At 29.4% G+C, this 19,478-nt stretch overlaps 1 protein-coding gene across 3 annotated transcripts in view; it reads left to right on the top strand.

Annotated features, from left to right (window-relative positions):
- The window catches only part of LOC143048119 (serine/threonine-protein kinase 33-like), a 37,307-nt gene extending 18,312 nt beyond the window's left edge, over positions 1 to 18,995 (top strand). For all 3 annotated transcript variants that reach the window (XM_076221595.1, XM_076221593.1, XM_076221594.1), the window contains exons 3-12: positions 92 to 196; positions 5,404 to 5,542; positions 6,741 to 6,823; positions 9,605 to 9,692; positions 10,538 to 10,613; positions 11,150 to 11,265; positions 11,688 to 11,773; positions 12,275 to 12,427; positions 12,925 to 12,987; positions 13,478 to 18,995. In XM_076221595.1, the coding sequence (XP_076077710.1) occupies positions 92 to 196; positions 5,404 to 5,542; positions 6,741 to 6,823; positions 9,605 to 9,692; positions 10,538 to 10,613; positions 11,150 to 11,265; positions 11,688 to 11,773; positions 12,275 to 12,427; positions 12,925 to 12,987; positions 13,478 to 13,666 (1,098 nt within the window). In that variant the 3' untranslated portion in view covers positions 13,667 to 18,995. The remainder of the gene's footprint in view (positions 1 to 91; positions 197 to 5,403; positions 5,543 to 6,740; positions 6,824 to 9,604; positions 9,693 to 10,537; positions 10,614 to 11,149; positions 11,266 to 11,687; positions 11,774 to 12,274; positions 12,428 to 12,924; positions 12,988 to 13,477) is intronic.
- The last annotated feature ends 483 nt before the right edge of the window (positions 18,996 to 19,478 follow it).

Genomic DNA, 19,478 nt, shown 5'->3' with positions numbered 1-19,478 from the left:
AATTTAGACAATGGAAAAGACCATATGTTGACCCATGCTCCTGAACATGCATTTTTGTAATTTTGTAATCTTTTTTTTCCCTTTTTTCCAGGCTGGTGGATCTGCAATCAAATTACTAGAGCGTGAAGTGGCTATACTGAAAATGGTCGACCAGGACAATATCATCAAACTGAATGAAGTTTTTGAAACCGGTAAAGTAAGTGTTTTTAAATAACCAGCTAAATCACTAATATATCTGTGAAAAGTACTGTCATAAATTTTGACTATTGAGTTAGAAATTTATTAGTGTTAAGATACATTGTATTGTTTTGTGTTGTTGGAGATTAACAAAGGGAAGTTTTATGGTCTGACACCTTTGTATAGTTACTTGTGAAGTTAGACTGATAGTAATCAGGACTCCTTTCTCATAAAGTCAGACAACTTGAAAGAAGTTTAATTTTAAAAACTATTTTTAAAACAATTGTGAACTTGCTGGACTGATTTTAGGAATATTGATTGTTGCAATAAAACTAGTTTTGTTTGAGTAAATATTAATAAAAACTGTATTGTTGATTAAAAAAGAGACTTTGTGCAATATCCCTGTCTACAAATTGTAACATGGTTAGTCAAAAGCCGTAATTTTATCTACACAGTTTTATGTCCGAAATATAATATCTACCAACAACACTATCTAACTACCCTGACTAAAATCAGTGCAAAAACGTCAACTTTTGTGTTACATTATCATTTAAAGCTTTTTACCAAAAAAGGAACTGCCAAAATCTTGTTTTTGAAAATTTCCAGACTTAGATATATGTCCAAATGTCATTTTATTTCAGCCATTTGAATATTTGATTAGATATCCCATTGCAACAATAATAACTTTTAATAATATTTGAATTGCATCAGCTTATTTGTAATGATTATTTATAAACTTCAGTCTTTGTGACATTCTAATTTGAGGTTCTAAATAAATCATTCTGAAGAAAAATTTGGTATGTCACTGCTAAATTTGTTCTAGGATTACAGAGACCAAGAGTTGTTTAGACAAAAATAAAAAAACATGTATATTTAAATTGAACTTTTTGTCCTCTTGTTCATTGAAAATGCCAAAATTATGATTTTACATTTAATGAGTTAACAAGTTTAAAGACTTAATCTTAAATTGTAGGATTTAAATGGTTCCTTTTTAAATGGTTTTTATTTCTCCATAAATCTCACTAAAGTACACATAGAAATTAAATAATTTATTCCATACTTAATATGCATGCTGTTTAATGATTTGAAAGTAAACAACAGCATTAAACATAAGATTTTTAAGAACTCTATGGTACCAAGCCCAAACATGTAGTTAATTTAAAATAGAATTTATTTCTTAAGAGAAAATTAAGTGTCAAAATTCTTTTTATTTCTTCAAACAAATCATTAGTTGTTTGACTGGTGCATCTTACATTTCTGTGATCCACGTAGGTCGTTGATAGGACAAAGAAAACTGCATAACATTAAGAAAATTAAGTTTAATTTTAGATTGCATAATTTTAAAGTATATTCTTCACACAAAGATTTTTCTTGTTGAAAACACTTTTATTAGTATTTAATAAAAAAAAAAAAAGTTCAGAAAAATAAAATAACAAAAATACTGAACTCTGAGGAAAATTCTAAATGGAAAGTCCCTAGTGCTTATTATTTTATGAGATCATAGTTGTACTTGCATCAGTGCATATATGCCGATACATTTGTACAATTTTTTTGTGCACTTAAACTACTTTCATATAGTTTATAATGAGAATGGCAATGATTTAGCTGAATGAAACAGGATTAGTCCAGCCCCCTCTTTCTATGAATATACGTCAACATTATCTTGTAATCTATCTACAAAAGATTGTAAAGGTTGCAGTCTTGTAATTGACTGCTCCATAGGCTTACATGCAAAACGGCAGAATTTTGAAAATAAAAAAATAAAAAATGCTACATAGAAAAAAAAATCATGTTCATATCATATATGTACTAATGTGAAATTGTGATTTAATCGGGAAAAAAGGGGGTTATGCCACGAAGAATAAAAAGTAACATAAACCTGAAGTCTAAACATTTTTTTCTACTTTCTGTTTGCTGTTTTTACTAGGCTGCACCACTTCCAGTAAACATGATATCCTTCCACTTTCCTGGATTGATATCCCCCAAAAGATGCAAGATTTTTTTAAAGTCAATATATATGTTTCAATTCAGCATAAACCTATAATCAAACAGAAAAATATTTAGAAAAAAATGCACTATTTTGTTTCCCTCCATGTTTTGATATGCACCCGAAACTGGAGTTGTAATCAAGGATCCGGAAATTTTTTCACCTAATTTCGGTCATTTTCATATAACGTAAATGTTGGTGCCCTTTTCAAAAAAAGATTGTCGAAATCTCATTACTGCACTAGTATACTCGTAGCATCATCGAACTTGTTTCACTGTTGCATCTATAGCATTTACTTCACGATTTATCCTTCCATTTTTCTAAAATCGATCAAAAGCATTAAGGGAAGGCAACAGTTTAAGAATAAAATGATTTTAATGACTCAAAATCGTAATTTTCTCTTACGTTTCTTTCGATTCTGAAGTCAAAATTCAAACCGGAAGTAATGCGACAATACTAAAACGAACAATTCCGGACTTATTTCCGGGATTAGTTTTGTTTATCAAATTCACAGGAAAACATCGTTTTTTTAATATTTTACCTTTAATAGTGTAAGAATATTAATGAAAATAGTTGCACTTGCTTTATTTAGCAAGAAATCATTTTAAATTTACGATTTAGTGTCAAATCTGCGGAAGAGAATTTCAGGCATGCGTATCATAGTAAACAAAGCACGTGTGTTAGTAGTGAAAAAAATCTTTTTTTCTACGTAAATTAAATCAAGTTTTAATTTAATTTTAAATCATTATTGACAATTGTCTTAGCTGAAAAGTAATTAAATAATGAAGACAGTTGGTATAGAATTTTAAATTCTTTATAATATTAGTTCGGAGCTTGTGATTAATAGTCAGGTGTGAACTAAAAACACAGATAAAAAAATTAGCGATCATTAGCCAATAGCTCCCCGAGGCATTAATATAGTTATTAGGAGGGCCCTCAGGATTATAACACTTTACTGGAGTGGCAGTTTAATTACAAAAAATCGATAACAAAACAAAAATATGTTTAAAATGGCGATTTGAAACTCAATCTCAACGAAATGACCGAAATTATTTCTGTTGAAAAATTAAATTTGACCTAAATCCCAATAAATGATTTAGGACTTTTGAGTTTCCGAATCGGTCATGTCTGGCATATATGACCGTTTCCGGACCCTTGGTTGTAATACTAGTTTGGTACCTATAACAATAATGACATACCTTAAACAAATAAATCATTAGTTTAGCCATATTTAAACATAAAAAAATGCTATTAAAAGAACTGTTTGGCTGTATCAATAAAAATAACCCCACTATTAGAGCAGTACCCCTCTCTGAAAACAGGCAAAATTTGGAAATCAGTCATGTTTGTCAAATGATCTGTAAATCTCATTCTAGTCTATCTTTATGAATGTTTTCTTATTATTTGGATACTGTACATGTGAAGCTAGAAGATTATTCTTATGTATTATTTTTATTTTTTTCTTTCTGTTTGATTGATGCACATTCAATAGTTTACCCCTCCCCCTTTTTTAATGAAATCTACCCTAGTGGGCCTCTTGTTTAAGTCAAAATTGAAAAACTACCCAAAACTTTTTTATATTGAAGAATTTGCTACAATACAACTATCTGTACACAAGAAAGACCATACCTTTCTCTTTTTTGACTATACTGGTCTTTATACATGCCTACTATATCATGGTTTTTAGACTGCACTTGACACACCAATGTATATAAAATTTGAAATAAAATTCAAGAAAAAACAAAATGAATACTCAAGTTGGTGTTTTTTGGTAAGAATATTGATTATTTGTTACACCTAATCAGAAAAAATTGAGTTAAGAAAAAAATGCACTATTTTGTTTCCCTCCATGTTTTGACATGCATATGAAACTGGAGTTGTAATACAAGACTGGTACCTAAACCCTACAGATCAAAGTGCTGTAAAATTAATTGTTAAAGACATCTGTAGCATCCAGTACACATTGGGGCCTCCCTGGATGAAAAGTCTAATTAGTCCAGCTGCTGTTCAATCACTTAGTCTGCTAACACTGAGATTATGAGTTAAAACCCAACATGAAGCAGGTACGCTCCACTGTAATTGACTAGGATTGTCAGTTTTTCTATCAAAAGTCATGGTTCTCTCTGGGCACTCTGGCTTCGTCTTAAAGACTGACCACCACCAAATAGTACTATAATTTTGAAAGATACAGTGAGTGATAAACATCAAACCATTGTAAATTTTAAGTCTAATGATCCCTTAAATTTTTATTTCTATTGGAAGGCTTTACTTTGTCTGTAGAATTTCTATGTGTAGATTAGTAAAGAAAAAAAAAGCTGATACTGAGAGAGATTTAGATGGAAATATCTGAATGTTTTTAATTTGGTTGAAAATAAAGTCAAATTTACTTAGTTTATATTTATATTTATGAGTTAAAATATTAAATTAATTCAAGAAGTCAATTTATAGCAGAGATGATGTACATTTTAAAAGAAGAAAAGCACCTTGGAAAATTATATTTTCAGTTTTGCTAGCATTCAATATTTGGGAGGAAAAAAAATAGTTTTATGATAATACTCAAAAGTGTGTCATCTAGATCTATGGTTTCATAACTACATTTTTATGCCCCACCTAGGATAGTAGAGGGGCATTATGTTTTCTGGTCTGTGGGTCCATTCGTTCATTCATCTTTCTGTCTGTTCGTCCCGCTTCAGGTTTTTAGTCCTGGTAGTTTTTGATGGAGTTGAAGTCCAATCAACTTGAAACTTAGTACACATGTTCCCTAAGCTATGATCTTTCTAATATTAATGCCAAATAAGAGTTTTTACCCCAATTTCACAGTTCACTGAACATAGAAAATGATAGTGCAAATTTCAGGTTAAAGTTTTTGGTCAAGGTAGTTTTTGATGAAGTTGAAGTCCAATCAACTTGAAACTTAGTATACATGTTCCCTATGATATGATCTTTCTAATTTAAATGCCAAATTAGAGGTTTTACCCCAATTTCACGGTCCATTGAACATAGAAAATGATAGTGTCAGTGGGCATCTGTGTACTATGGACACATTCTTGTTGGTTATATTTTTGATCCCTGATGTATCTGGGTTATTTATTCTCGTTTATTTAAAACTTAGCTTTATATACTCGATCATTAATTAAAATCTTAAATGAAGGGAGTATATAAATCATTACAGAAATTATGAAAAATAAACTGCTTATGGTTCCTTATTCCTTACGGAAAACAATTATTTTCCATTTCAGAAAATGTTTTTAGTAATGGAATTATGTGAAGGTGGAGAATTAGCTGATGTCTTACGAGAAAAGGAGATATTTTCAGAATCTGATACAAAAGTTATAATGAAGAAAATGTTTGATGCAATTTCATATTTACATAAAAAAGGTAAGTATCTGTCTTTATTTTTATGCCCCCTTAGTAGCAGAGGGGGCATTAAGTTTTACCCTTGTCCTTCTGTACACAAGTCTTATTCAATGTCTGGTTTGGGAAAACTAAAGACAGTGTCAGTCTATTTAGTATACATAAATCTATCGTTGGAGTTTTTGCAAAATTTATCTTTAAAAATAAAAATAAGAAAGAGTGTAGCAGTACGTAAATGAAAGCTTTGAACCAATAGGCTTAAGGTCCCAATAAAGAAACTGTGCTCTTTTAAAAAAAACAAAAAAAAACTATTAATGACTGAAAGTTCAATTCTTATGAACTAAAACTGGTAAAGTTAATTCCAAAAAATATGATCATTCTTTTCTGTGAAGAACTACATGTATTCATAAATTTACCAAACCATCAGTTACGGGAATTAACACATGATATGTACATGTATGTACTTAATCAATTATGTGAGTTGGATTGTCAGTTTTCCTATTGAAGGTTGGAGGTTTTCTGTGGAAACACTGGCTTCCTCCACCATTAAAAACTGGCTGCCACAAAATAGCCCAAAAGGGGCACTTAAAAGGGGCTTTAAAACACCAATGATCAATTGTGTGAATATTGTTATTTCAAAGTGATATTGCACTTGATGCAAAACCAGGAAACAGTAAATTAAAGAAAAAGATAAATTTGAGAAAGGTTTCAAAGGCAGCAATCATTACCTTCAAATTCAAGATTGATAACAGAAAATAATAGAACCTTCAAACAACAGTTCACAAAAAGGCTACACAGAACACTATTAAAACGCAGAGTTACACATAAACCATCAAAAACAGTTATTTGTAACGTGTTCACATTTTAAACAGATATATAAACATTTCTAAATAATATTAATAAGAACATTTCTAGATAAAGATTAAACATTGAGAAAAGTGCGTTCCGATACAATTGGTGCATTGAGTTATATAAATGTATTCTTTTAATGTCATGTTGTTGAAGAAGTACAAATGTATAAATATTTGATGTATGTAGTGTATTGCACTCATAGTGAAGAAAAGTTAATGATGCTTGTCCCCTGTCTATTAGTTAAGTTTTTAGATGTTCCTTAATAGAATTTAGATTAAAGTTGTAATTTGTAATAAATAAAACTATTACTATGGTCCATGATCATAAGCCGATTCTTTACTTTATAATATGTTTTATTCTTACATTTCAGATATAGTTCATAGAGATTTAAAATTAGAAAACATTCTTCTTAGTCAAAACCCGAAGGATCCTGCAGATAAACTTCACATAAAGGTGAGAATCCTTGAATAATTAATGTTGTTAAGAGGTGTAAACAGATATCAAGGGATATTGATTCTTCAAGCCTAATGATCAGCCTACTTTTTATTGCATGATGATATTGGCATCAATACCTATAAAACTTCCATATTAACATGAAACAATTTGTAAGGCGTCCATATTAATTAGATGAAACTGTTTATTGCTCCGATTTCAGATGTAAGGGTGTAATTAAGCATTTTGGTCAGGCAAGATTACTGCTAAGATGAAATAATCATTACTGAAGGGAATAAATGTTAAAATCATGTAATTTGAAATGAATTAGAAGGAGTCTGAAGGTTTTATCCTGTTCGAACAAAAGAAAAAGTCTCTATTACGTTAAAAATTAATGTTTAATGCTAAAAAACTGTACTAACCAAGCAATCTAAAATTATTAAACGCAGAATATCATGTATTGAAGCTTGTACACTCAATGCATTTGAAATTGCATGAACATGTTTTTATACATGTCATTTTGACCCATAGACTGGTTATGGTAAATTCGAGAGAAGAGTTTAGGGGAATATATTACCTTCTTGACTCTCAATCTCTCTCAAATGCTTGCATTTATGTTTCTTGGTGTATTAAGAGATCTCTAAAGTCATGTTAGTTTTCAAACTAGAAACTACGTTCACCTGCAGAATATCATGGGAAATGCTGGGCAACTTTTGATAACTAATGATATTAATGACAAGAGATGTTTTCAAAAACCTACTTCATCTCTAAATATCATTTTTTTTTTGCAAAGGGAAAGAACTATATAGGTAGGACATTTACATTTTAGTTCTATCAAGAAGTTGTTTCCCCTTTGCAAAAATAGTACAAAGCCGGTAATTTGAAAAAAATATTAGTATTTTACCACTCTATTATGGAAAGCCTGTCGTTGAAGTAGTTAACAATGTAAAATAACTAGAGATGCTAATAAGATTTACCTGTACTTGTAAACTTTTACTAGAGATCTGTCTAACTCTGTAAAGTTGTTCCAAAATAAATATCTATATGAAAACATGGTTAAGAGTAAGGAGAAAAAACCAAGCACAGACAAACATTCACCAGGAATATTAGTTATGAAACCTATTCAAAATAGACTATATATGGAATCGCTTATAGAATCAAATTGAATAAAACAAAAAATATTCATTTAATGTGTTAGGAGAAGACAAGACTATTAAAGAATTGGTTGGGATGCAGATAACAGAAAAATGTTTTATTGGCCTAAAGAATTTTCCAGGATTGAAGAATTGACTTGTAAAAATATCATCTATGTCTATTTTAATAAAATTCAATAAATGCATGACATGTTTCAGGAAAAGAAAAAAAAAATAAGTTAACAGGTTCATTTATCATGGCAGATATTCATTTGCACAATATTGATTTTTATCCAATGCAGCTCACATGAAGAAAAAATAATAATAAAAAAATTCTTTCCATGATTTTAAAAACTTTACCATAATAGATGTCAATAATCTAGATACAAATAATAATGACATGGACATTTCTCAGCAGCGTTGGTGGTTCAATAATAGAAAGTATAAGGTTAAATGGCGCAAAATGTACTAGAAATTCCGATTAATGAAATCTTTTCACTCCTTGAAACACAATGAAGAAAACAATAGTTTGTTCATATTTACCAATATATTCAATTCAGATGACGCAGGGGCTTGTCGAATTGTATATAATTAATGGTTGTGCATCAGTGCAATATTGATGAGTTTACAGATAGGTTCTTTGTCAGATCATATAAAACTTAATTAATATTTTTATTGGAGTTTGTTCGGTTAACTAGATATTGATAATTTTTACAAGGATATTTTAAAGACAGTTTTGTTTCCATTTATATGTAATATTGAATGAACATTTGAATAGGATGATGACAGTCAATAATTAGTTCATAGTATTAATATGATAATTTTAGATATATTCATTATGGACTGAACTTAAATAAGTTCTGAATTTGTATTAAATTGAATAGTTTGTATCAAAGATTTGCATCCCTGAAAGCTTTCTATAAGATCAAGTTCCTGTGCAAATGGGTGTTTCATGGATTAATATTTATAACAAGGTGGTTATGCTTCTAAAGTGTATTAAACCTGATAATGAACAAAAAAGTAAGGAAGTCCTCCCCCAGCCATTAATCAATACACCATTCATTTGTTACTTAGATCTTCCTATTGTCGTTATTTACCACATATATTCTCATTATTCCGTGTTAGATCAATAAATACTCTTTTCATCTTCAGGTATTTATAATTTGCTGCTTCATTTCTTTTGAAAATGTCTCATTTTGAGGAGGTGTGTGGTTAATTGATTATTGATACTGTAAACAAACTTATTTTTGTGAATACTTTATTTCCCTTTCTAACCCATTTTCTGTCGATTTAATGTCGCAATTCAAAAATTTACTTGATGTAGATAGTTAAGAAAAATCCAAGATTCACATATTGGCAACAATTTATATTGGTGTTATTTTTCTAGTCACGGAAATATAGCACTCCTGAAAATCATTTTGTTTACAGTATCAGCATATTATAAAACAGTGCAACACTTCCTTGGCAAGCTTTTGACCAAAAACAGGGTATTTTGGGGATGGGGGGCACCAAATAGAGCATTTTGGTGAATAATCACCCAAAATTAAAAATGATAAACCAATCAACTTGGACCACAACATATTTTGCTATTTGAATTATTAGAACCAAGTTTAATCTAAGGATTCACCTTTGAACCTCATAGAAGTAACTTTATAATTTTTAATTTCAGGTTACAGATTTTGGTTTGTCAGTAGTAAAAGGTGGAGTTGGTCATGATAATATGATGCAAGATTTTTGTGGAACTCCTATTTATATGTGTAAGTTTTTAAAGACAAAAATAACAAAATTCTTACATTAGTATATTTATTAATATACCAAATTCAAGATTTGTCAATTTAGTTCAAGCTTTTACTTGTGGAATTTTTATGCAAAGGGAAACAACTTCTATTTACATGTAGAAAAAGCTGTATCCTTGCAATGTGAATACTTAATTTTATGTATTAAATAAAGGGTGTTTTTAAAAGAGCGAAAAACATTAGGATCCCTCTAAGATGGAGCACACTTGTAAAGTGGTAGTTGAATAGTTTTTATTGATTTTATCTCTTTCCAAGGGCAAAATACCCACAAGATAATCATTTTCATTCAGAAAGGGAAATCCATCTTTGATATATTTCTTATTATTGTGCAAAAATTTCTGTTGTGCTAGACTAATTGGTCATTTGTCAAAGGTACAACTCTATAAATGATCTAGTGGTTTGTAAAAAAAATGTAAGTTGCTTCCATTGGGCTGTATGCTACCACCAGCACTTGTTTTCTACACCAGAAAAAACTTACTGCATAAATTGTTTTAATGTTTAAAGGCCAATAAAGGAGCATCAAAACCAAATCAAACAAGCAATAATTTTCTTAGTATTGTATTCCTGCACAGAATGTACATGTATACACAGTAGTTTTTGTAGGGAAACTGTCTTAAATATAATTAGTAAATAACAAAACCATAGCAACAAGGATAGAGAAATATAAAGTCTATTTTGGAGATGTAAGTCAACTTGTAAGTTCAAAAGTAACAAAAGGTACAAAAGTTATTTCTATTATTTTTTTAGCGCTAATGGTGTTTTCATTACTAAATATATTAACATATAATACCAATTTAACATTTTAGCTCCCGAAATAATAGACAATAAAGCTTACAGTCAACAATGTGATGTTTGGGCCATGGGTGTCATCATGTATTCATTGTAAGTAATAATAAAATATATTTAACATCTATTTTATAGATAAAAGAAGATATGGTATAAAAGCCAAAAGAGACAACTCTCCATCCAAGTCAAAATTAGTAAAAAATAAACCATTATAGGTTAAAGTACGGCCTTCAACAAGGAGCCTTGGCTCACACCTTACAGGAAACTATAAATGGCCCCTACAATAACTAGTGTAAAACCATTTAAACAGGAAACCAACGGAACAGGTTCCTCACTTGAGACAGGTGCAAACAATTGCAGGGTGTTTAAATGTTTTAACAGGCACCATTTATAGTTCTGATATTACTGGTCGTAATCAGTTAGTACACATTCTTAATACTTACTCATAAGCAGTATTTACTATTATTGCCATGCCTTAAATGAGACAAGTGATGACCTGCCTGTCTTGAATCTGAATATGTTTATTGCTGTTGATAAATTTAAAGGATGCCTTTTTTTTGACATACTTTATAATGAAAAGTCATTCATTTTCTATGTTAATGATACATTTTAAGAATATGTGGTCTTTTCAGATTATGTGGTTCACCTCCATTCAAGGCAAACACTGAAGAAGAATTGTATGAAATCATAAAAAAGGGAGAAATTGATTATACAACAAATCCAGTATGGAATACAATATCTGAAGATGGTAAGGTTATGGGAAAAATAGTTATCAACCATTTACAAGCTTAACTAGGGGATATGATAACCTCCCTTAACTAACATGGGAACCAATGAAGGCAACATTGATTTTTCGCAATAGGTGAATGTGAAATATTATGTTACACAGGTTTAAAATGTATACAGATCTATAACTTTTCTTCTATGGGAGATTACTTTATTTTCTAAAGTTTCATTAAGGTGTACCATATATGTTTAAATAGAAAAGCCCTAAGAAATTGTATTAGATAACAATATTTATGCCAGTTTATGAGTTATGTCCCTTTATAATTTTATATGATATGCAAGTGGCATCTGCGTGCCATGGGCACATTCTGAATTATTTTGTTAAAGGTATATATAGAAGTAGATCGACATTAAGAGAGATTTTATAATATTTATATATTTCAGCCAAGAAATGCATAGAATTGATGTTGAGGACAGATCCAGCCCATAGGTCATCAGCCAGTGAAGTCCTACATCATGCATGGATAACTGTAAGTAATATATCACTCATATAACCATGTAAAAGATTTAATATCAGTACAATTTAAACATCTGTTGTGCAACATTTTACTTGGTTACATAATGTTCTTGCATGATTCCTTGGGTGTTTTTGACAATCTGTCTGAAGAGTCAAATGCAGGAGGTATAGGGTTTACTCCCTTTTTTAGTCAAACCTGACCTGACATAATTGTTATGTACTGCATCTCCACAATGCACACAAGAGCATAGACTGGAGTGCACCATGTCATATAAGTGTTTCCTGACACCTTGTGAGAATGATCAATCAAATAAGCTAACTATAGCATATTAAATATCTTGACTCAGGGTATCATTCTATGTTTGTTTGGTTGTGTTTTTTTTCTTCATATTCCTGACATTACTTTTGTGAACATGGAAGAAGAAAAAAACAAAAAATTAAGCAATATTTTCATTAGTGGCAATATCATACAAAGTGAATAAAAATCATTTAAATGAATTACATTGTTTTACAGGGTATTCAAAGAGAAAGTAGAAATGTTTTAGATTTGATGAAGCAATTCAGATTAGAAGAGGAGGGACAAAAAAGTGCAATAAATGGGGATGTTGAAAATGGTGAAGATCCAAATTCTTTGTTAGAAGAACCAACTCCAGAAAAAGAAACATCGGTATATGAATATTTAAGTTGTTATTTACATAAACACTAACTTGCAACTAGTTTTTTTCTTCACTTATTTCTGAATATGTTTCAACTTGATTTCATGTTTAATATTTTCAATTTATAGTTCATATTAACTTGTAATCAAGGATTTTATATACACTTTTAAGGCCATTTCATTTTCTGGTCGACTGAATCTATTCTACAAACATTTTATAAATTCTGTAAAAAAGAACCTATTTTAATTGACTACAAGAAATATTGTTATACTAAGCCTTAGGGTATGCTCATTGAGAAACCTCTTTAAAAATAGTAAGTTTAAACTTCAGATTGACAAATTCTTATTTTTTTCATTATTTTACATGAATAGCAGTGTTCTATATATCTGTTCGAGATTTTTCTCAGAAGAATTCTAGGAGAATTTAAGAATATTTGAGAAGTATTTCTGAATTTTTCAGTGGATACAAACTAATAGACATACATTGCATTTAAATATTTTATTTTTAGGAAAGAGAATCAAGGAAAAATTCAGCTGAGGGAAAAAAGCCTGGTTCTGGTGGTAAATCAGGGGTAAGTTGATTTATGTATATAGCTATTATATATTGTATCATTAATTTAATTAATTATGTTTAAAAGTACTGGACCCTATCCCTGGTATCATGAATATCAGGAATCTATAGTGATTGCTTCAATTTCAAGGGAGATAATTTAATGTTGCTGCTGTTGGACAGATTTTTTTAAAAACATGAATAATGTATGTACATGATCCCTAGCACAATGCATTATGGAGTTAAAAGCAAAGTGAGTTTGGAATTGTATTAATTGCCTAGTAGGGTGACATGTCTTTATACAGACTGTTACTTTGTGAACTAGCAAGTAAAAAATATGACTCACTGATTGGTCATGTCCAAAGCATGGTTCAAATTTATATTGCCTTAACATTTCTTGTACTGTATATACATTTAATTTGTCACTGGATGTTAAATAGCCATTCACCTGTATGTATTAATGTGAAATGAATATATTAGTGTCACAGAGTTGATTCTTTTTACAATTGCAGAGTTCACAGAATTCAACTAAAAGTTCCACTGCTGAAAAATCACAAAGACTAAGTACGCCTGGTCAACGAACTGTTTCAAAATCACCTGCTCCCAAAGCAAATAATTTAAAAACTCTTAATAACAATACCAGACCAACAACGAATCTTCTTTCTACTGGTAAATCTACAGCGGCGAAGAAAAAGACATGACGTAAAGATTGTTAAATATGTGACAAGGTATAAAAAGATGGCCAGAACATCGGCAGACACTGCACACACTACTAGTATTGGCATCTAGCTGTGATTCTATGTTATGTAACAACCATTTTTAACAAAAGAAAAAAGAATGGAAGTGGAAGGCAGGCATATGGAGTTGTATATGATGTTCACATTAATTGTCAAATATTATAGGTTTGAAATTTGATAAGAATATATTATGAAGTGAACAAAATTGTTTATGTTTCTTTTATTCTGCACTTATTTATACTTTTTCTGACCAATTGATTGGGTTTGTGTTGCTTCATTTTTCTACCATTCTAGTAATTGAATTTAAATTATGATATCAAATTTATTTGCAGTTTTCAGATTTTGCCATTCTGTTTGTATGAAAAATATGTTTATTATGTCTGAGTATATCAAATAAAAAAAAGACATTTAAACATCTCTTTGAAAAACACTGACCAACCTTCTATAGTTAAATTTTTTAAACATTTGAAATAATGAGCTTCAAATTTTAAATTCAGCTGTAATGTGAAAAATACTTTCCTCACAAGCATGTCTATATATGAATCAACAAAAAAGATATCATCCTTCTAAGTTCTATAAAATGCTTCGTTTGTTTTTGTTTCTTTAAACGATATATCAATCATTTCAAATCCTTTCATTATGTTTGCCTTATTTATTTTTGTTTAAACTTATAACTGCTGTACATTATATCTACATGTTATACATATTTATTATGCAGTGGAATTCCAATTACTGTAAATTCAGAAATTATTGCATGCATTTATTATTGCGAATTTATCATTTAAGACTGAAATGCGATTTTATTTTTTACGATTTTGAGAAAAATCCTGTTAAATTCATATAAAATATTTCAAAATGCGAGTTTTAAATTATTGTGCTTACAACTCGTTGCATTTTTCGCAATAATAAAAACCTCGCAATAATTTCTGAATTTACAGTAAATGCTGTATTATATTTAACAAATTTTGTAAAAATCGATGAAATATGCAATTGTTTCAAAAATTATTCAAGAAAAGGAATTGCAAAACTTTTACATCAGTCACAAAACTTTAATCCAAAGGAAAGTTTTTACTTTATATGCAGATGATTAATACATGTGATTAACATTTTGACTCCCTGAGTTGCCATTGAAATTGTTCCTTATCTGGAGTGACAATTCAAACAATTTTAATTGTCCATTAATATTTGAATATAAAGATTTATTTCACTGCTGACTATACAGTTGACAGTGATAACAAACCATTTACACTTAGTCAAATAACTTCATAAAGAGAAGGCTGTATCAAGACATTCTTATTTTGATAATTAAGAATTGAAAATATTGATAAATCTTTGGTATGCTATGATCATTTATTTATTTATTTATTTATTAAAAAACAATATTTTCACATTGCTTTTAGATTTAAAATAAGGTTGAATTTTGATAACTGCAGGTAGCATCCTAAATGAAATAAAATATTTGTATCATTTTTCCAGCATACTTACTAGCCAACAATTGGCTTCTAGTTCTCAAGTGTTTGAAATCAATAGAGAAAATGGTGTATTTTTGACTAGTTGTAAATCATTTGTCAACTGTATATAATACTGCTGATGATAAAATGCTTTACAATTTTGTGCTCAAATGTTGTTGTGCCAAATTCTGGGCATTTACTTCTGGATATTTGTGCCTTTATACAATTACAAATTCATTTTTAGTGCTGTTTTCAATTATTTAGTTTTATTTTTGTTGTCAATTAATGGTTTTCCTTATTAAACTTTATGCTTTGTTTGCCAATCCAATTTATTTTTCATCTGAATTGATTTTTTTTTCAACAGCTAGAGAATTTGTTTATTCTGATTATTTTAAGTTTTTAAGTGAAATTTTTCAAATGTGTGTTTTGAAGCAAAAATTTTCAGGAAAAGAATTCCGTTCAACATTTACATTTTTTTGGTGTGATGTTTCTGTTATATAGTTGCAGATGTTATATTTTTATGCATTCAATATAAGATACATTCCACAGAATAGAAAAAAATGTCCAAGAAATAAACATGGGAAATTATTTAAAACGTTAAAATTTATTTTGTTAATATGAATGGTTGCAAATGTATATGCGTGAGGTATGTTGTATAAATGATTTTGTTTGAAATCTTGCCTGTTTAAAGACCAATATTTACAAGATATTGGTCGTGGGATATTTTGTTAATGATGTTTTGTGAATAGTGTACCATTTAATCATTTCAAGTCATTTGAATGTTACTTTTTAACTTACTGTGGATTCATCATTATTTCTTCGGCTTCTAATTTTGTGGATGTATTTAAATTTTCAACTAAGTACAATATTACTTTGGCTTAAATGCAAATTTTGAATATTTTGTGCAATCAAATATCCACAAAAATTGGTACCTACCAATATAATGAAATCACAGTATCTGTTTTCTGCTACTGTAGGAGTTGAGATGAAATGGTAGATTTTTAAGCAAAATAAAAGTCCAGGTGGAATGCTTTTGTATATTGTATATATATATTCAGTTTTTTAGACTCACACAATTAACTAGAAATAACTTGAAATATATAGCTAACTATGAAGTTTCTGATTTTGAAGTGTGACAGAAACAGTTATTAACAGTTTTTTGCCAATCTCTGAATGAGGAAGAAAAACCAAGAAAAACAAAAACAGAATATTAAGGGATTAATATTTTTATAAACTTTGTTGAATGTGCACAAGTCATCTCCCCTAAAGAAATTTTACTTCCTGTTTTGTTTTATTATTATTTTCTTTAAATTACACATTCAATGTGATGTTTCTAATGTGTCATGATAAAAAAATTCAACAACATGCCATTCACTTTAAAGAGATATTTGTTGTATACATGTTTAAAAAATCAAACAACTTGGACAACATTCCTAAACTCGCTATATGAAAATTTCAAAAACGTGTGTCAAAATGAATATGAATCTAATTACAAAGAAGACTTTAGTCATTTTATCAATAATGTACAATCACTATGGTGCATGTTAGCCAAGACATCATTTTATCAGATCGATGTACCATTTCACCAGGGTGCACGATAGCCAAGACTTCATTTTATCAGAACGATGTACCATTTCACCAAGGTGCATGTTAGCCAAGACATCATTTTTTCAGTACGATGTACCATTTCACCAGGGTGCACATTAGCCAAGACATCATTTTTCAGAACGATGTACCATTTCACCAAGGTGCATGTTAGCCAAGACATCATTTTATCAGAACGATGTACCATTTCACCAGGGTGTTCAGATCATTATCAGATTAATTTAGGTGCCAATATAGTTTTCATGTGATAGTATGTGTTTCCTATGTGCATAAAATGCCTCTGTAAATATAATAAATTATTGTGATCATATCCTGTTGTAGATAACTAAACATTAATGTTTTATTATTTATAGAAGTTTTTGTTTTTTATTGAAAGATCTGTGAAGCCAGTGATCAGTCAAAGTCCAGATACAAAAATTAATATATATATATGATTTTATTGTTTTTAATGTCTATTTTTACATGAAAATTGTAAGTGGAAGTGAATGACCTAGCTGTATGTGATTATATTTCTGTTTAATTCTGACCAGACTTTGTCATTGTGTTATCATTATGGGAATATGTGACCATACATAGAGGTAATCTGTGTCAAATTTTATGCTATTCTGCAACTTCTTTACAAAATTAAACTAAACTTACAAAATAAATGTACATTATAATGATTCGTTCATCTGTATTTGTTGTTATTGCAGAATTTATTACTTTTTTCACTTGGAAGTTATGCCTTTTACCTTCAGATGTCAAAAGCCTTATTTTGGCTACTGTAAGTGTCAGCAACAGTTTACTATCATTCACTATGATTCATCAGAAGATGATATCTTTATATAAAACTTTGTAAACTGGAGAAATTTTCAGTCTTTATAAAAACTGTGTATTTTCATATTTTCCAATTATTTTTTCCATATGAATATGAGATTATTTTTTTCTGTATTCTGTATGAAGAAAATGAAAATATAGATTCAAGACCATGAACAAAAAAAATCAATTAGATCATGAAATTAGACTGCACAATATGTGTCAGTGTAGATATTTATTTGCACATTTTTTGGTTATGGTGTATAGTTTGTCTTGTTGCCAAGCATACCTCATTTCCTTATTTTATATCATAAAAAAATACATTTTCCCCAAATGAACAGACCACAACTTGAAATATTTATTTGGTCATTTATTATCTTTTTAACTTTCTGGCATTGTTATCCTTACAAATTAACCTTAAAACTATATGCAACAACCAAAAGATTAAAATATGCAAAACCATTGAATAGCTCTAACACAAAATATGCAAACATATATATTATATAGTAGAATTATAAATAAATGATTAATGTTTAAAAAGATTGAGTTAAAATTGACATGTTAGACTGCATCTTAATTTTAAATCTGTATTACAAAATTGAAGATTACAATAGAATCGTGTTCTGATGAACCACCTTTAATATTAAACAGGTGTGATTTGTCCATGGCTAGCGATGCCCATTCTTTAATTTATCATAAATTTATAAGTCTCTGATTCATTCTATTTGAATTTTGCACTGAAATCTTACCAATATTAAAGTAGTTGCTTATAATTTGAATAACAGATACCAACCCTTTTTTTGGTAGCAAGTTGTAATATGGATTAAATTTCATGGTATGGAGCCTTTTAATTTAAAAACATTCAAACTTCATAACATATTTCATTTTAGTCTTAGAATTTTCATTGGAAAAGATTTTTGCACTTTTTCGATATATAATATTGAGACATTTAGATAATTCTATGTATAGTCTGCTTAAGAGGAGTTACTGACCAAGATCATCTTTATATTAGTAACCAATTTTTGCTTGTTATAAAATGTCATACTTAAAACTAATTTAATTGATCCACCTTGTAATAGATCAAGTTTCATTTCACTCAGAATATTCATAACAGAATTAAATCCTTGAAAGGGTATTGCATGTAAGATGTTATGGTTTTCTTTAACCAGACAGAAAGTTTATGATTATGCAATATACTGTATAAAAATTTGTAAGTTACTGCTGCCATGAACTCCGCCAATATTGTGCCCTACATACAACAATAAACTAACATAATACATGTTACGACTTTTCACTGGCACCAAATCTCAGGATGAACTATTTTTTTCTTGTCTGGTTTCTTTTTGTGTGTGAAGATTGTTATAATCCATATTGAAGTACTTCATCTTGTTGAAGCTAGAATAAGATGCATTCCAAGTTATCTAATAAATATTTGAATTTTACATTGTTTTATTTCTGTTTTTTACCTAGATTGAAACATAAGGGCATATATAACGGCATTTGCATTTTTGTTGAGCCTGCGATATAAGTTGCAAAAGCAAAACATAGCGATCCTACATTTGGTCATTGTCGTCAGCAGCATCCACAAATATTCACTCTGTGGTTCAAGTTTTTTTAAATTTTAAAAACTTTCTTAAACTTTCCAAGATTTCTACCAAACTTGGCCAGAAGCTTGTTTATGATCATAAGATAATATCTAGAGGCTGCAATCTAATTAAAATACAGATTCTGTGTCCTACCTTTGCTTACAAGAATCTGAAAACCCTCTGGTTTACTTTCTTTTCAGATAATTATTACATCAGCCAATAAAATTGCAGCCTTCAAATTTTTTAAGTGTGTACTAATTTACAAAAACCAGAGTATTCAGATTTCAAGTCCTTATGAGCAAAGCATGGACGCAGGATCTGTATTTCAGTCGAACTAAG

This window comes from Mytilus galloprovincialis, chromosome 10 (assembly GCF_965363235.1).
Source record: "Mytilus galloprovincialis chromosome 10, xbMytGall1.hap1.1, whole genome shotgun sequence".
NCBI classification, from domain to species: domain Eukaryota; kingdom Metazoa; phylum Mollusca; class Bivalvia; order Mytilida; family Mytilidae; genus Mytilus; species Mytilus galloprovincialis.
Note: the sequence above shows the minus strand (reverse complement) of the source record. Positions and strands in the feature narration are given on the sequence as shown.